Genomic DNA, 13,735 nt, shown 5'->3' on the forward strand with positions numbered 1-13,735 from the left:
GTTGTAGGTTCTTGCTATTCATCCCTTTGAATATTTCTTGCCACTCTCTTCTGGCCTGCATTTCTATTGAGAAATCAGCTGAAAATCGTATGGGTACTACCTTGTAGGTAACTAACTGTCTTTCTCTTGCTGCTTTTAAGACTCTCTTTTTGTCTTTTGCTCTTGGAATTTTAATTATGATGTGTCTTGGTGTGGTCCTCTTTGGATTCCTTTTGTTTGGGGTTCTCTGAGCTTCCTGGACTTGTAAGTCTATTTCTTTCACCAGGTAGGGGAAGTTTTCTGTCATTATTTCTTCAAATAGGTTTTCAATCTATTGCTCTCTCTCTTCTCCTTCTGGCTCCCTCATGATGTGAATGTTGGTATGCTTGAAGTTGTCCCAGAGGCTCCTTACACTATCTTCATATTTTTGTATTCTTTTTTCTTTTTGCTTTTCAGGTTGGGTGTTTTTTGCTTCTTCATATTTCAAATCTTTGGCTTGATTCTTGAGATTCTCTAGTTTGCTGTTGGATCTCTGTATATTCTTTATTTCAGTCAGTGTATGCTTAATTTCTATTTGGTCCTTTTTCATATCCTCAAGGGTCTCACTTAGATTTATCAAGGGTCTCACTAAATTTATCTGCAGTTTCTAGAAAGTTCTTGAAAAACCTTATAAACGTGGTTTTGAACTCTATATCAGGTAGTTTGCTTTCCTCCAATTCTGTCATTTGTGACCTGTTTCTTTGTCTCTGCATTTTGGCTGTTTCCCTGTGTTGATAGAGTGGCTTTCTGTGCTAGGTGTCCTATAGGGCCCAGTGGCTCAGCCTCCCCAATTACCTGAGGTGGACACTCTTGGTGCACCCCTTTGGGGGCTTTGTGCACAGTCATGTTGTAGTTAAGCCTTGATTGTTGTTGGTATCACTGGGAGGAATTGACCTCAAGGACAATTGGCTGTGTCTGTGGTGGGAGAACTTCTGTGCTGGAGACACCCTTCTGGGGCAAGACTTGCTTCAGTGGGGCTTTGGTGCTCACTGAGTCTTCCCCCTGAGTGTGTCCCTTATGGATCTGAGGAGTTGTAATCTGGATGGTCCCACTCTGACCACTGGGTACACTGGCTCTTGGATCTCTAAGGAGGTGCTAATTTAGCCTCTGTCTGAGGCTACCCAGCAGAAGCTATGGAGAGATCTGCAGATTCCTCTTCTTTGTTTAGGGTTTGGAGGTGTCGAGATGAGGCCCAGCTGTGAAGCAGTGCAAGCTGCTTTGGGGCCTTGGATCTTCTTTTGGATGTTCTGGGTCTCTCTGACCCAGCTGCAGTTTGTTAGGTAATTTTAGATTGCCAAGGGCCAGGCCATTCATATGCAAAAGCCTCTGGGCACAGCTTCTGTGGGGCGGGGTCTCAGGGAATCAGGGTGGAGCAAACAGCTATGGCTGATCCCAGCCATGCCCTAAGAAGTCCCGGTCTCAGTGTCCAGAGGTAATCTTTGCAAGCACCTCTGAGAGAAAGCTGCCCTCGAGTTCCGCCCGATGCCAGACTGTTCAGTTTCTCCCTGTATGAGTCTGGGTCCTCAGAGATTCGCCCAGAACTGGAGTTCAGAGCAGTTGGAAGCTTGAGACTCCCTCTCAATTGAAAAAGACAGCCACGTCCTCAGTTGCCAACCCTTTCCACATGCGCCTCTGTACCTCTGCACTTTACTTCTGCACCTCCTCTGAGTCTCAGTGTGCTTTTCTCTTTCCTTCTAATTGTAGAATTTCCACTATGCCAGCCTTCCTGTGGTTCTGGATGATGTTCTTTTTGTCTTTTAGTTGTATTTTTGAAGTGGTTGTGCGAGGCAGCAATTTCAGGTGTTTATCTATGCTGCCATCTTGGATCCTCAATTCATTTGCACATATTGTACTGACCTTGCATCCCAGGAATAAATCCCTCTTGATTATGGTGTATGATTTTTTTAACATATTGCAGAATTCAGTTTGCTAATATTTTGAGGATTTTTGCATTGATGTTCATCAGGGATATCAGCCTAATAGTTTTATTCCTTCATAGTGTCTTTATCTGCTTTTGGAATTAGGATAATGCTGGCCTCATAAAATGAGCTGGGGAGTCTTCCCTCCTCCTGAATTTTTTGGAATAGTTTGAGAGGACAGGTGTTAGTTCTTTGAGTGTTTTGTAAAAGTCACTGATGTTATGGGCTACCTGTTAGGAGCTGTAAGGTGAACCACAGCTGGTAACTGCCTCTGCTGGTCCTGGATGTACATTGTGGGGCCAACTTGTGTGCCAAGGCGAGCTTCCACCAGAACTCGCCTTGGTTAACAGAAGGCCCAACACACCCTGAGATCTGGCCCCGTCTTCCACTGCCAGTTTGGCTCAGCCATTGGCGGTACATGAGTTGCATGAGGCAGGGTCTGAATCACTAGGTAGGGGTAAGTGGTGTTCACCAGGTTGGTACAGATTCAGTCTTCATGTCAGTGCTGTCTTAGGCCACTCTAAAATTTTCAACGTACACCAAGTTCAGGTCAGTTGCCACCCATCTGGGACCTGCATATTTTTGTTGTGGGGCAGTATGATCTCAGGGAGTCATCAGGGTGAGGCCAACAGATATCATCAAGCTATAATAACAGGATTTGGCTTTGGGGCAGGAGGCTTTTCACAGGATCACCGTTGCTAGTCGGGGTGTGTGGAGGAGGAGGTGGGTGGCAATGACTTTGCCCCAGAGTCATATAACTTCATCTCTCCCATGTATCTCTGACATGCCCTGAAACTTCCTGGACCTCCTTCAGAGCCTTTCAAGAAAAACTGTAGCAGGCCCAGACTGCCTGCAGCTGGCTGATTCCTCAACAGTATGTCAGTTTGGCAGGGTGAGTCCACAGGGAATTGGGAGGGTGGGGCTACTGGGTCTCCCCAGGCCAGTCGATGCCATATGGAGGGGAGTGCTCTAGCCATGAAAATGGTGTCTGTGGACAATGTGGGAGAGGGTTTCAGCACAGGGACAATGGTAGCTGCAACTTTAGCCTTCTCCCTGAAGTCACATAACCCAGTCTCTCCTTATAGGACTCAAATTCTCTCAGAGCTGCCATTCTCTGCTAGATCTAGGGTGAGTACCCATAAATGTGATTTTGTGTGCTGGCCCTTTAAGAGGGCACCTGGGTTTCTAGCAGACTCCTGTCTGTCCCTGGCAGTTAGAATCCCCACTGATGTTCACAGCCAGATGTGATATGGGCTCCTTTTTCCTGTTCTGGTTCTCCAGCCTGGGAGCCTGTCATGGAGTTGATACCCTTTGCTCTTCAAGGTGAACCTTTGCAGCTGAGATACTTTTTTGGATTCTCCATCACTAGGTACATTTTTTTTCACATCTCCACTCTTCTTCTGTATGTTCTTAGTTATAAGACTTTTGTTCAACTAGTCTTCAGTTGATTATTCAAATTTATTGTTCTACTAGAGGCCCAGTGCATGAAATTCATGCACTGGGGCGGGGGGGGGGGGGGTTGTCCTTCAACCCAGCCTGTACCCTTTCCAATCTGGGACCCTTTGGCTCCCAACCGCTCACCTGCCTGATTGCCCCTAACCACTCCCCTGCTGGCCCAATTGCCCCCAACTGCGCTCCCCTGCCAGCCTGGTCACCCCCAACTGCCCTCCCCTGCTGGCCATCTTGTGCCCACATGGGGATGGCCATCTTTTGTGAGGGTGTGACGGTCAATGTGCATATTACCTCTTTATTATATAGGATAATTTAATTATAATTCCAGTTTGATCCTGGTCGAGGCTGAGTGTAACTTCCCCTAATTAGCTGCCATCTTGGATCTTTCTCATTCATATATTTTTTTATGTCTAGTTATCGCTTTTTCATTTTCTACTTAAGGAAGTCTCTCTTCAACATTTCTTGTATGGCTGATTTAGTGGTGATGAACTATATTAGCTTTTGCTTGTTTGGGAAACCCTTTATCTCTCCTTTAATTTTGAGTGTTATCCTTGCCAGGTAGAGTATTCTTGGATGTAGGTTTTTTTGTGTTTAGCACTTTGAGTGTATTGTGTCTTTTCCTTCTGGCTTGCAAAGTTTCTGCTTAAAAATTAACTGATAGTCTTACAGGAATTTCCTTATTTAATGCTACTTGCTTTTCAGATTCTCTCTTTATCTTTAATTATTGACATTGTGATTATAATGTCTTGGTGTGGACCTCTTTGGGTTCATCTAGTTTGGGACTTTGTGCTTTCTTGACCTAGATGTCTGTTTCCTTCCTCAGGTTTGGGAAGTTTTAGCTGTTATTTCTTCAAAGAAGTTTTCTTCCCCTTTCTCTTATCTCCATCTTGGACCCCTATAATACAAATGTTAGTGTGCTTGATGTTGTCCCTGAGGTCCCATACATTATTCTCATTTAAAACAAATTTTTTTCTTATTTTTGTTCTTTATAAACTTGGGTAACTTCCACTACTTTATTTTCCAGATTGCTGATCTGTTCTTTTATGTCATCTACTCTGTTGATTCCCCTGTGTATTTTTCATTGCAGTTTATTGTATTCTTTAGCTCTGATTGGCACTTCTTAAATTTTCTATTTCTTTATTGAAGTTCTCATTGTATTCATTCATTTTTCTCTCAAGTTTTGTGAGCATCTTTATGACCTTTGCTTATCTTCATTTCATTTAGTTCTTTTACTAGGTTTTATCTTGTTCTCTAGTTTGGAACATATTCCTCTGTCTTCTCATTTTACCTAATTCTCTGTGTTTGTTTTTATGTATTAGGTAGATCATCTATATCTCCCAGTATTGATGAAGTGCCCTTATGTTGGTGATGTCCTGTGGGGCCCAGAAGAGAATCTCCTCTGGCCACCAGAGCCAGGTGCTCCATGGGTGTCCCCTATTGGGCTGTGTGCACCCTTCTCTTGTGATGGGCCACCATCGCTACTGGCATGTATAGGTGGGACAGGCTAGGTAGCAAGACTGAGCTGTAGGGGTGTGTGGGCTTTCATCAGAGTGTTCCACTGGTGTTAGGTGGCTAGAGGGAGAATTTTTAAATGGTGTCTATTAGTACTGGCATCAGCACAGCAGAATTAGATGGCAGAAATGGCTGCCGCCAGTGTTTCAGAGAGTCCCTGCTGCCTCCTGCCTCTTTGGCAGGCATTTCAATAATAGTAAATGCGTCCCTTTCAACTATGGTCTATGTCAGCAATTTTCAACTGGTGTGCCACAAGAATTTTTAACACTTGCCATTCCTAGTCAGGGGCACTGACCTCTTTTCCCTTAGACTGTCAAATAAAAAATATCAGGAAACAATAGCCATTGGGTATGAATGAATCAAAAGTGTACCTATTTTTATCTCAGATTTTTTTAAAATATATTTTATTGATTTTTTACAGAGAGGAAGGGAGAGGGATAGAGAATTAGAAACATTGATGAGAGAGAAACATCAATCAGCTGCCTCCGGCACACTCCCCACGGGGTATGTGCCCGCAACCAAGGTACATGCCCTTGACCGGAATCGAACCTGGGACCCTTCAGTCCGCAGGCCGACGCTCTATCCACTGAGCCAAACCAGTTAGGGCTTTCAGATTTTTTAAGAAAAATATATTTTTGGTATGCTTCAATTTTTTTTTTTATTGTCTAAAGTTTTACATATGTCTCCTTTTTCCCCAGTTGACCCCCCCCCCCTTGCCCCACACACACACCAGCCATTCCCACCCCGGGCAAGTCCCCACTGAGCCAGTGTCTGTGTCCATTGGTTATGCTAATATGGTGGCTCTCTAACCCCCCTCCCCCACCATTTGTCTCTGGATCTATTCTTGTTCATTAAATTATGTTGATCATTATATCCCGCATATGAGTGAGATCATGTGATATTTATCTTTCTCCGACTGGCTTATTTCGCTTAGCATAATGCTCTCTAGTTCCATCCATGCTGTTGCAAATGGTAAAAGTTCCTTCTTTTTTATAGCGGCATAGTATTCCATTGTGTAGATGTACCGCAGCTATTAGTTTATGTGTGCCATGATATGAAAAAGGTTGAAAATCACTGGTCAATGTCCTTTTCATCTGGTGTTTTTCCCTGGATTCCAGATTGAGTGAGTCTGTGCATGAGCCTTTAAGAGCAGAATTTCTTTTCTACGCAATTCTATAGTTGTCCTAGATATATTCTCTGTTGGTTTTCAAAGCTTGTTTTGAGGGCTCATCTATCCTATTCATGTACTAAGGGTTGGGGTTCCTGATGTGGAACTTCAATTTCTCACTCCTCAAAGAAAAGTTCTCTCCCATTAAGATCCCTCCTGACCACGGAACACTGCAGTCCCCTTAATGGGACCATATCTCTCCTATTTTTCTCAGTACTGTGTCTTGTTGTGCTCATCCAGTTTCCATCTTAAGCCCCCTCAGGCCCTCATCTCCAGTAGTTAGCTGTCTTAATTAAAACCATAACATATTTGGAAAAATCAATAATCTGTAATTGTATTAAATCTTCTCAATAAAAAATTTAATTTCAGCCGGACAAATGGCATGGGAAGTCTTTTTGAAATACTTTCAGATCATTCTAGAATAAACTGACCTTTTTGAAATTTACTCTAGGTCAATTTGAATGATTCTAATGGAGGCATTTTCTCCAAAATTTTCTGCAAACATTTATTTAAACTAAAAGAATACATATAGTTATTTTTGTTTTACCTAATTCTCAGTATATAAGTAATATTGCCAACATTTTGTTTCAAGATTTATCATGAATCTGATTGACCTTTATCCTTTTGCTAATTCTCACTATATCACATTCTGTGCTATTCTGTTCATCTTCCTGTTTTAGAACAAGTCTAAAAAACATCAGTGTAATATTTTTCTTTTCAGAGTCAAGGAAAATCAGTGCCAAGTGGTAGTTGTGTTTCACATAGCCATCCTCCACCACAGTCCAATGCTGCCCAGCCCCCAAAACCAGCCTGGAGGCCTCTCAGTTCACAAGGTCCTGTCACGTGGGAAGGAGCCAATAATTTGGTGAGATTGAGACTGCTGATTATAAATTTAATCTGGGAGAAAGAAATGAGCTGAATACATCTTATGTGTATTTCCCCTAGGATGATGAGGGAGAGGAAGAAGAGCCTTGTGTGATCTGTCATGAGAATCTCTCTCCAGAAAACCTCTCAGTTTTGCCTTGTGCTCACAAATTTCACTCTCAGGTAAACTAATCCTTTTAATGTTTACCATTAATCAACTAAGGGAGATTTATACTGCCTTATTTGAAATCATATGCATCCACTGTTATTTCTTGAGTGGATATAGTGCTGGGCTTTTGGGTCCCACACAGAAATACTTACACCTGTTTCCTCAGCTACAGATTGCATTGTGCTTTCTCAGATCTCCATATACTTTACAGGAGAAGGTGACATGATGGTACTTAAATGGAAGAGAGTCACTTGAATAGAACTGGAAAGAATGTTGATTGACATGGCAATTCCGTGACAATTTAGCAGCATGCCACTTCACCTTGATGTGCTATAAATAACATAGTGTCCTTTGTCCACACTAATGATGGCCTCTACTGTTAGAATGCATAAGACTTACCTTAGTAGTGTGATCAGGTTCCGGTATTTGTTTTTGATGATGCTTAGGCTTGAGTTTTGATGTTAGAAAAATGTGAGGCAAGCATAACTTTTGTTGATTCTTGGCATTCATATAGATAACTTCTGGTGTTACTGCTGTGCAAATGCTATTGATAGACAATTTATAACCCAAGTCTTCTGTTGCAGAGATGTAATTTGACACTGGAAAAGTTAATCTTGTATAAAAAGACTTTTCAGGGAAGTGAACAATAGCCAGCTCATTCAAGCCATATCTGTAAAGCATCATTTCAAAGATATGTGATACATGCTATAGAATTATATTTTGCATCTGCTCTGATATGAAGAGATATACACAGAATGGCTAACCCTAAAAGATCTCAAGGACAGATACTTAGCCACCTGACTTTCCTATCTAAAGTTTTAAAAGTCAGATTCATTTAGAAATTAAATGTTTCATAAAACTTATTTTATTCTTTGCCATAACCCATTGAATAGAAAATAGGTAATTCATCCAGATTACTTTTTAGGCTTAGATTTAATGGGCTTCATATATAGTATCTATTCTTAATCTGCTGTCATTTGACCTGGCTCTCCATCATTCATACAGGTAAAAAAAATGTTTGCAGAATTAATTTTCAAGCAAATGATTTAACAGATAGTTCATAGCCAAATGTACTACCATTGTCACCAAAGAAAAAGTAATCTGAAAAGTATTCCATCATCTAGGGATTTTAACTTCAAAACACCGTAAGCACTTGACACAAGGTGTTGGTGACTTTTGAATGTTTAGTTATGATGTTTTCCTGGGTTATAAATGAGGACAATCTATAATAAATTAGGGAAAAAAGTATAGAAGCTTTCCTCTATGGAGGGGTCTCTCTTTTCCGCGTCCAGCGCGGCTAGAGAGTAGTCCAGTTCTTTGAGTAGGGGCGGCTGGGGATTGAGAAAATGAAAGAAAGAGACAGACACAAAGATGGAAGAAAAAACCTGGGACCAGGTGGGACCGCTGTCCTCTTCTGATGGAGAGACAGAGACCTGTTTATTTTACACCCCCAGTACCAGGAAGTTTCACCAAAGGTCAAGACAAAGGAGATTATTTGCATTCTTGTAATGTCAGTTCTGGGTGGGCCTGAGTCCTGTTCATTCCTGGTGCTTGGCTGGATTTACATAATAAAACCCACTCCCAGGCACCTGGGCAGAAATGAAGGTCAAGCTGAGAACACTTCTGCCTTTTTAGCAAAATGCATATCCAGGACGTGGCTCTGCCTACCACCGTGGTATCAGCTGACAATTTATTAAAGAAATGCCCATGTGCCTTCCCAGGGGCCCTCTACATTCCTCAACCTTTTTGTTAGGAAGGAAGAACTGCTAATCATCCTATATAATAAAAGTGTAATATGCAAATTTTCCCCTTAACCCGGAGTTCCACCAGAGTTTGACCAGGGGCAGAGCCAGCCCACCAACCGCCCAGGGCCCCTGCACTCCCCAGTGGGCTCTGCCCCCAATCTGCCCTCCACACGCCAATTGGGGTGGGCTGGACCCCACCCATGCACAAATTTGTGTACTGGGCCTCTAGTCCTGAATATTTGAGGTTAGGGGAAGGATCCTAGTAGAATAAATTGTCTGAAAGGTGTTCTGTTACCAGCTATATTATTCAGCAAACCATAGAGAAGATGCCATCATTTCAGCAGTTGACTTGGCAATCTACCAGATAAGGCTTTAAGACCTACTGACAAACATGTTGGTTGACAATCCTGATATATAGATTAACTAGAGGCCCGATGCATGAAATTCGTGCAAGAGTAGGCGTTTTTCCCCTCCGGCCGCCGGCAGGCACCCAGGACCCGGGCTTCGCTCCAGCCCCAGCTTAGTCCAAAAGGACATCCGGAATGACATCTGGTCTAATTAGCATATTACCCTTATGTTATTATAGACTATAGGCCTGGCACATGAAATTTGTGCGTGGGTACGATCCCTAGGCCTGGCCTGTGATCAGGGCCATCATACCCAGCTGCTGGCAGCTGGCCCTGCCCCCTGCCTCTACCCTTCCCCAGTTTCCCATTCACCATTGGGGAATTGGAGTCTGCCAGCCTAGGGAAGGGATCAGGAGGTGGTCAGTGCACCTCATAGCGACTGGTCGAGCAGTCGTTCTGGTTGTTCCGCTGTTCAGTCAATTTGTATATTACTCTTATATAGAGAGATGTGCTTCAATCCTTCCACTTCCAAGGAAATGGGCAAAGGAGAGTTGTTGAAAGTGATAAGGGAGGCAGCAGGGTGATCTTTTGGGGGTGGGGGGGAGAGTTTCCTCCTGATGAGGGGCTTCAAAGGACTTCTGCTACCCTCTGTCTCCAGAGACACAATTTCTGATTGGCATCTGGCAGGACAGAGCAGTTGCAGGTACAGGACTGGGAACACCTTTCTGCATGCAGCTCCCTGGAGAGTCTCTTCTGGCCAAGGAAAGCTTTGTTCTAACCATTTCTCTTAGAGCCAGGGCTGCTGGGTGGTCTGGAACAGGAGGGCAGAATGGAGGTGGGGCAGGGGAGGGCAGGGCAGGAAGAAGTATGGGGTAGCAGACTTGGGGGTGAAGGAGGGAGAGGGTGAAATCTGTTCGGGGGGAGGGCTGGTACAGAAGGAGAATTGGGGTCAGCAAAGAAAGGTTTGGAGGTACTGGGGGAGTAAGAGGGACCAGCAGATGCCAGAACAGGGGAAAGGATCTAGGGAGTCAGGTGGGGGTCCGAGAGGGTGAGTATAGACTAAGTCACTTTCCCAGACCCTGCCATCCCAGGTGGCTAGTGGGAGGGGTCCATAGCAAGGTGTCTGAGACTCCAGAACATGTGGCAAATCCGCCCCGCCCCTGGCACCCCTGCCAAAGTGCTGCCATTTGGAACGCATTTGCAGACACATGGATTGTTTTTAAGTTAATGCTTTTCAATTCACTCTGTTTCCCACTTGTCGTTTTTTATTGAAAAGGCAGATATGCTGCTGGTGTGTGTTCCTTTGCAGGGGTGGCAGGAGTGTTCTCCATGGGCAGAGATCCGATGAGAGACAGAGACTAAAGACCCAGGCAGACATGGACCCAGGCAGACATGGGGAATGAGTAAACAGGATCAGAGAGCAAGGAACAGGGAGAGTGATGCACTGGGAGAGACAGACACACGACACAGGGTGCTATGGGCTGGAATAGAGCTTCCCAGCCTGATGAGAGGGCTCATTCAGTGGAGTAGCGGCTCCCTGGGCAAGTTCACTCCAGACACAGCTCCCAGGCCCGGAGTTGGCAAACTGAAAGCCCGGAATAATTAGAGCTAATTACATGTGTGCAAATAGCTGCAGTGGAGGCCGAGGGCCGGCCACCCCTCCCCCGACCTGCCCCCTGGGGCTTTGCTGGCACAGCTGTGCTGAGTGCCTGGAGGAAGGGTGCATAGGCAGAGAGCCCCTTGGGCCCAGGGATTGGGGTGGGCCCTCTGCCTCCAGAGTGCCCCCCGTGATTACACACCCCAGCATCCCCCAGGATGGCGGGTCTCGATCAGGTTAGGAATTGGACCAGAACTTGGTCTGAGCTCCCATTGGCCTTGTGCTAAATGGGCCCTGGCGGCTCGGGCCCCAACATTTGGGTCCTTAGGTTTCTATTATCTTGGCCTCCTGAGCATTCCTGTCTTTGTGACGATTTGAGAAGGGGCTCTCCTTGTATCCTGCCACGGGGAGTGCCTGTCTGGAGCTGAGGCCACAGGATGAGGAAGGGACAGAGTCTGGTGCTTGGCTTTTGGTGATCAGTTTGTCTGCCTGGATGCGCCACAGGACCCCAAAAGGGTGACTTTTATGAGCTTTCATTTGAACTCCATACCGTGCATGCCTCCTGAGACTCGGAGTCCAAGGGGAAGGAGAAAGGTGCGAATTCCTCATGTGTGAATGAGGCTTTACAGTTTGAATTGCTAGCCTGAATCAGTGATCTAATTTTGTGGTTTCAGGAGCCTTTGGTAGGTTGGGTTGGAGTGGTGACGGGGGGAGGGTTTTATATTTCTACTAGTGGCCCGGAGCACGAAATTCATGCACATTAAAAAGGAATTATTTAGAAGAAATATTTTAATATTGCTATTTTCCCTTTCTCTATAATAGAAGTGTCAGAGATGAAAGAAAATTAGTAAAATGTATATGAAAATCTCCCTCCTGTCAGAGTCTGGGGCGCACCTCGGGACCCAGAGTCAAGTCCCTGCCCACCCATGTGCACCTTGAAGTCACCCGAGACCCAGACACAGCCGGCTCCACCCCCGTCAAGCCCCACCAGGCGGGGGGCGCAGCCTCAGGTCCCCTGGCCCTGGCATGAGGGCTTGATGACCATTTGCATATTAGCTCTTTATTATATAGGATAGAGGCCCGGTGCTCAGGTGGGGACCAGCTGGCCTGCCCTGATGAGGGCCCTGATCCGGGTGGGGGTCCCCGCTGGGGGGCAGGGCTGACTAGGGCAAAGGGCCGCAGGTGGTTTGCGTGCTGGTCACGCCCTCCAATCGGGGTGGGGGTCCCCACTGGGAGGCGGGCCAGCCAGGGCAAAGGAGCACAGGTGGTTTGCAGGCCAGCCATGCCCCCGATCAGGATAGGGGGTCCCTGCTGGGGGGTGGGGCCAGCCTGGGCAAGGGACCGCAGTTGTTCTGGTCTCTGGTCATTCTGCCATTTGGGTTGCTGGGCTTTTATTATATAGGATAGCTGCCTCTGCTGGCCAAATCTGAGAGACTGACGTGAATCTTTTTGCTCCGTAGTGCATTAGACCTTGGTTAATGCAGCAGGGGACATGCCCAACCTGCAGGCTCCATGTTTTGCTACGAGAAGACTTTCCTGGTCACTCCAGCCGGCACTTGTCTAAGATCTGATACAAGGGACTATGCAAAGGGAGTTTTTAGACTCCACAATTTAGTTTTGCCTTTTGTTATGAGCTTACAGTGTGAAGCAGTACACTCCTCAGTTTTGTACAAAAGAAGCTAACCTGATCAAAGCTGCAGCCAAAGAGGACAGGACAAATCTTCAGGACTGTGAACTGAATGAAAGGGCTTAAAGACGATGGAATTTTAAAGGTTACATCCATTACATTTGATCTTATCTTAGTAGGTATTTTCTTCTACATAAAAATGGTTACTTAGCATATATCTCAGGATGTCTTTTCTTGTCATTTTTCTTCCCTTATTCCATCATACTTTACTTTCCCTCATTATACTTCATTTTAATTTCCTGAAATAAATTTAAGCAAGAGAAAAACTGGAATATTAAAAGAAGTAGGAAATTTGCACAGATTTTAGCATTTCTTTTAATTTTTGAAACTGCTTACAAAAATGTAATTATTTAAATTTTATCTCTATCTTCCCTATTCTTTTTTATTCTCTAACATATGTACCCATGAAGAAGTTATGAGCTACTTGTGGACCATACAGTGGTGTGTTTGAACTGTCTTACAATGGCTTGTGAGAGATGATTGTTAAAGTTTCAGGAATTTTGTGAGCCAATTATCAAATTGTTGGTAACTTGAAATTTGTCTGTAGTGGGAGTGTTTACCCCATAGAAATTGTCAAATGCTCTAATTACGTGCTTTTCCTCCTCTCAAGAGCTGGTTGTTAAACACAGTACACCATTGGGACCATGTCTGACCCTTCTTTGTGTTCCCAGTGTCTTGCCCAGTAGGTGCAGCATAAATATTCCCTGAATCAGAAATAAGGAAGTAGTAAGAAAAGGAGTTAATGTGTGAATTAACTCACTTGCTCAGTTGAATAATTGAGATCTTATATCCATTTGTTGTAAATATGGTCTTATGCCTTAATCATTTATGCTTGTAGGAATATTGTTTTTCTGCCTTAAGTATCTAATTTCTCTTTCTGATGCAGGGGGGTGTGGGGCACTGTTTGTGTATAGTTGCTTCTTTTGACAGACTCGATACCCACTGGGTTAAGTTGCATATCTAAAGCTTGTCACTGAGAGCTTGTATTCTTAGAAGTCAAAACCATATTGTGTAAATGCTGTATGTTTACATGTCTCCAGTTACAAAATTAGAATAAATCAGTTACTTTGTAAGACAAATATCACTTGATTCATATTTTTCCATAATTAGTGAAATAGAGACTGTACATGTGTCCCTGACTTAGCAAGTGTTCTTTTGAATATTTCAGTGTAAATGTGTATCTTGAAGTTACTTCAGATCTCTATTTAAACTTCTTTCTGTAATGATATGCTGTTTCTTCTGTAATGAGAACAGACT

The 13,735-nt window shown here is 44.3% G+C and overlaps 1 protein-coding gene across 1 annotated transcript in view; it reads left to right on the forward strand.

The window, feature by feature from the left end:
* The window catches only part of DZIP3 (DAZ interacting zinc finger protein 3), a 130,379-nt gene extending 116,650 nt beyond the window's left edge, over window positions 1-13,729 (forward strand). Inside the window, exons 31-34 of the mRNA XM_014456995.2 lie at window positions 2,752-2,829; window positions 6,791-6,934; window positions 7,015-7,116; window positions 12,252-13,729. Coding sequence (XP_014312481.1) covers window positions 2,752-2,829; window positions 6,791-6,934; window positions 7,015-7,116; window positions 12,252-12,362 — 435 coding nt within the window. The 3' untranslated portion in view covers window positions 12,363-13,729. The remainder of the gene's footprint in view (window positions 1-2,751; window positions 2,830-6,790; window positions 6,935-7,014; window positions 7,117-12,251) is intronic.
* The last annotated feature ends 6 nt before the right edge of the window (window positions 13,730-13,735 follow it).

Source organism: Myotis lucifugus, unplaced genomic scaffold (assembly GCF_000147115.1).
Source record: "Myotis lucifugus unplaced genomic scaffold, Myoluc2.0 scaffold_67, whole genome shotgun sequence".
In the NCBI taxonomy this organism is placed as follows: Eukaryota; Metazoa; Chordata; class Mammalia; order Chiroptera; family Vespertilionidae; genus Myotis; species Myotis lucifugus.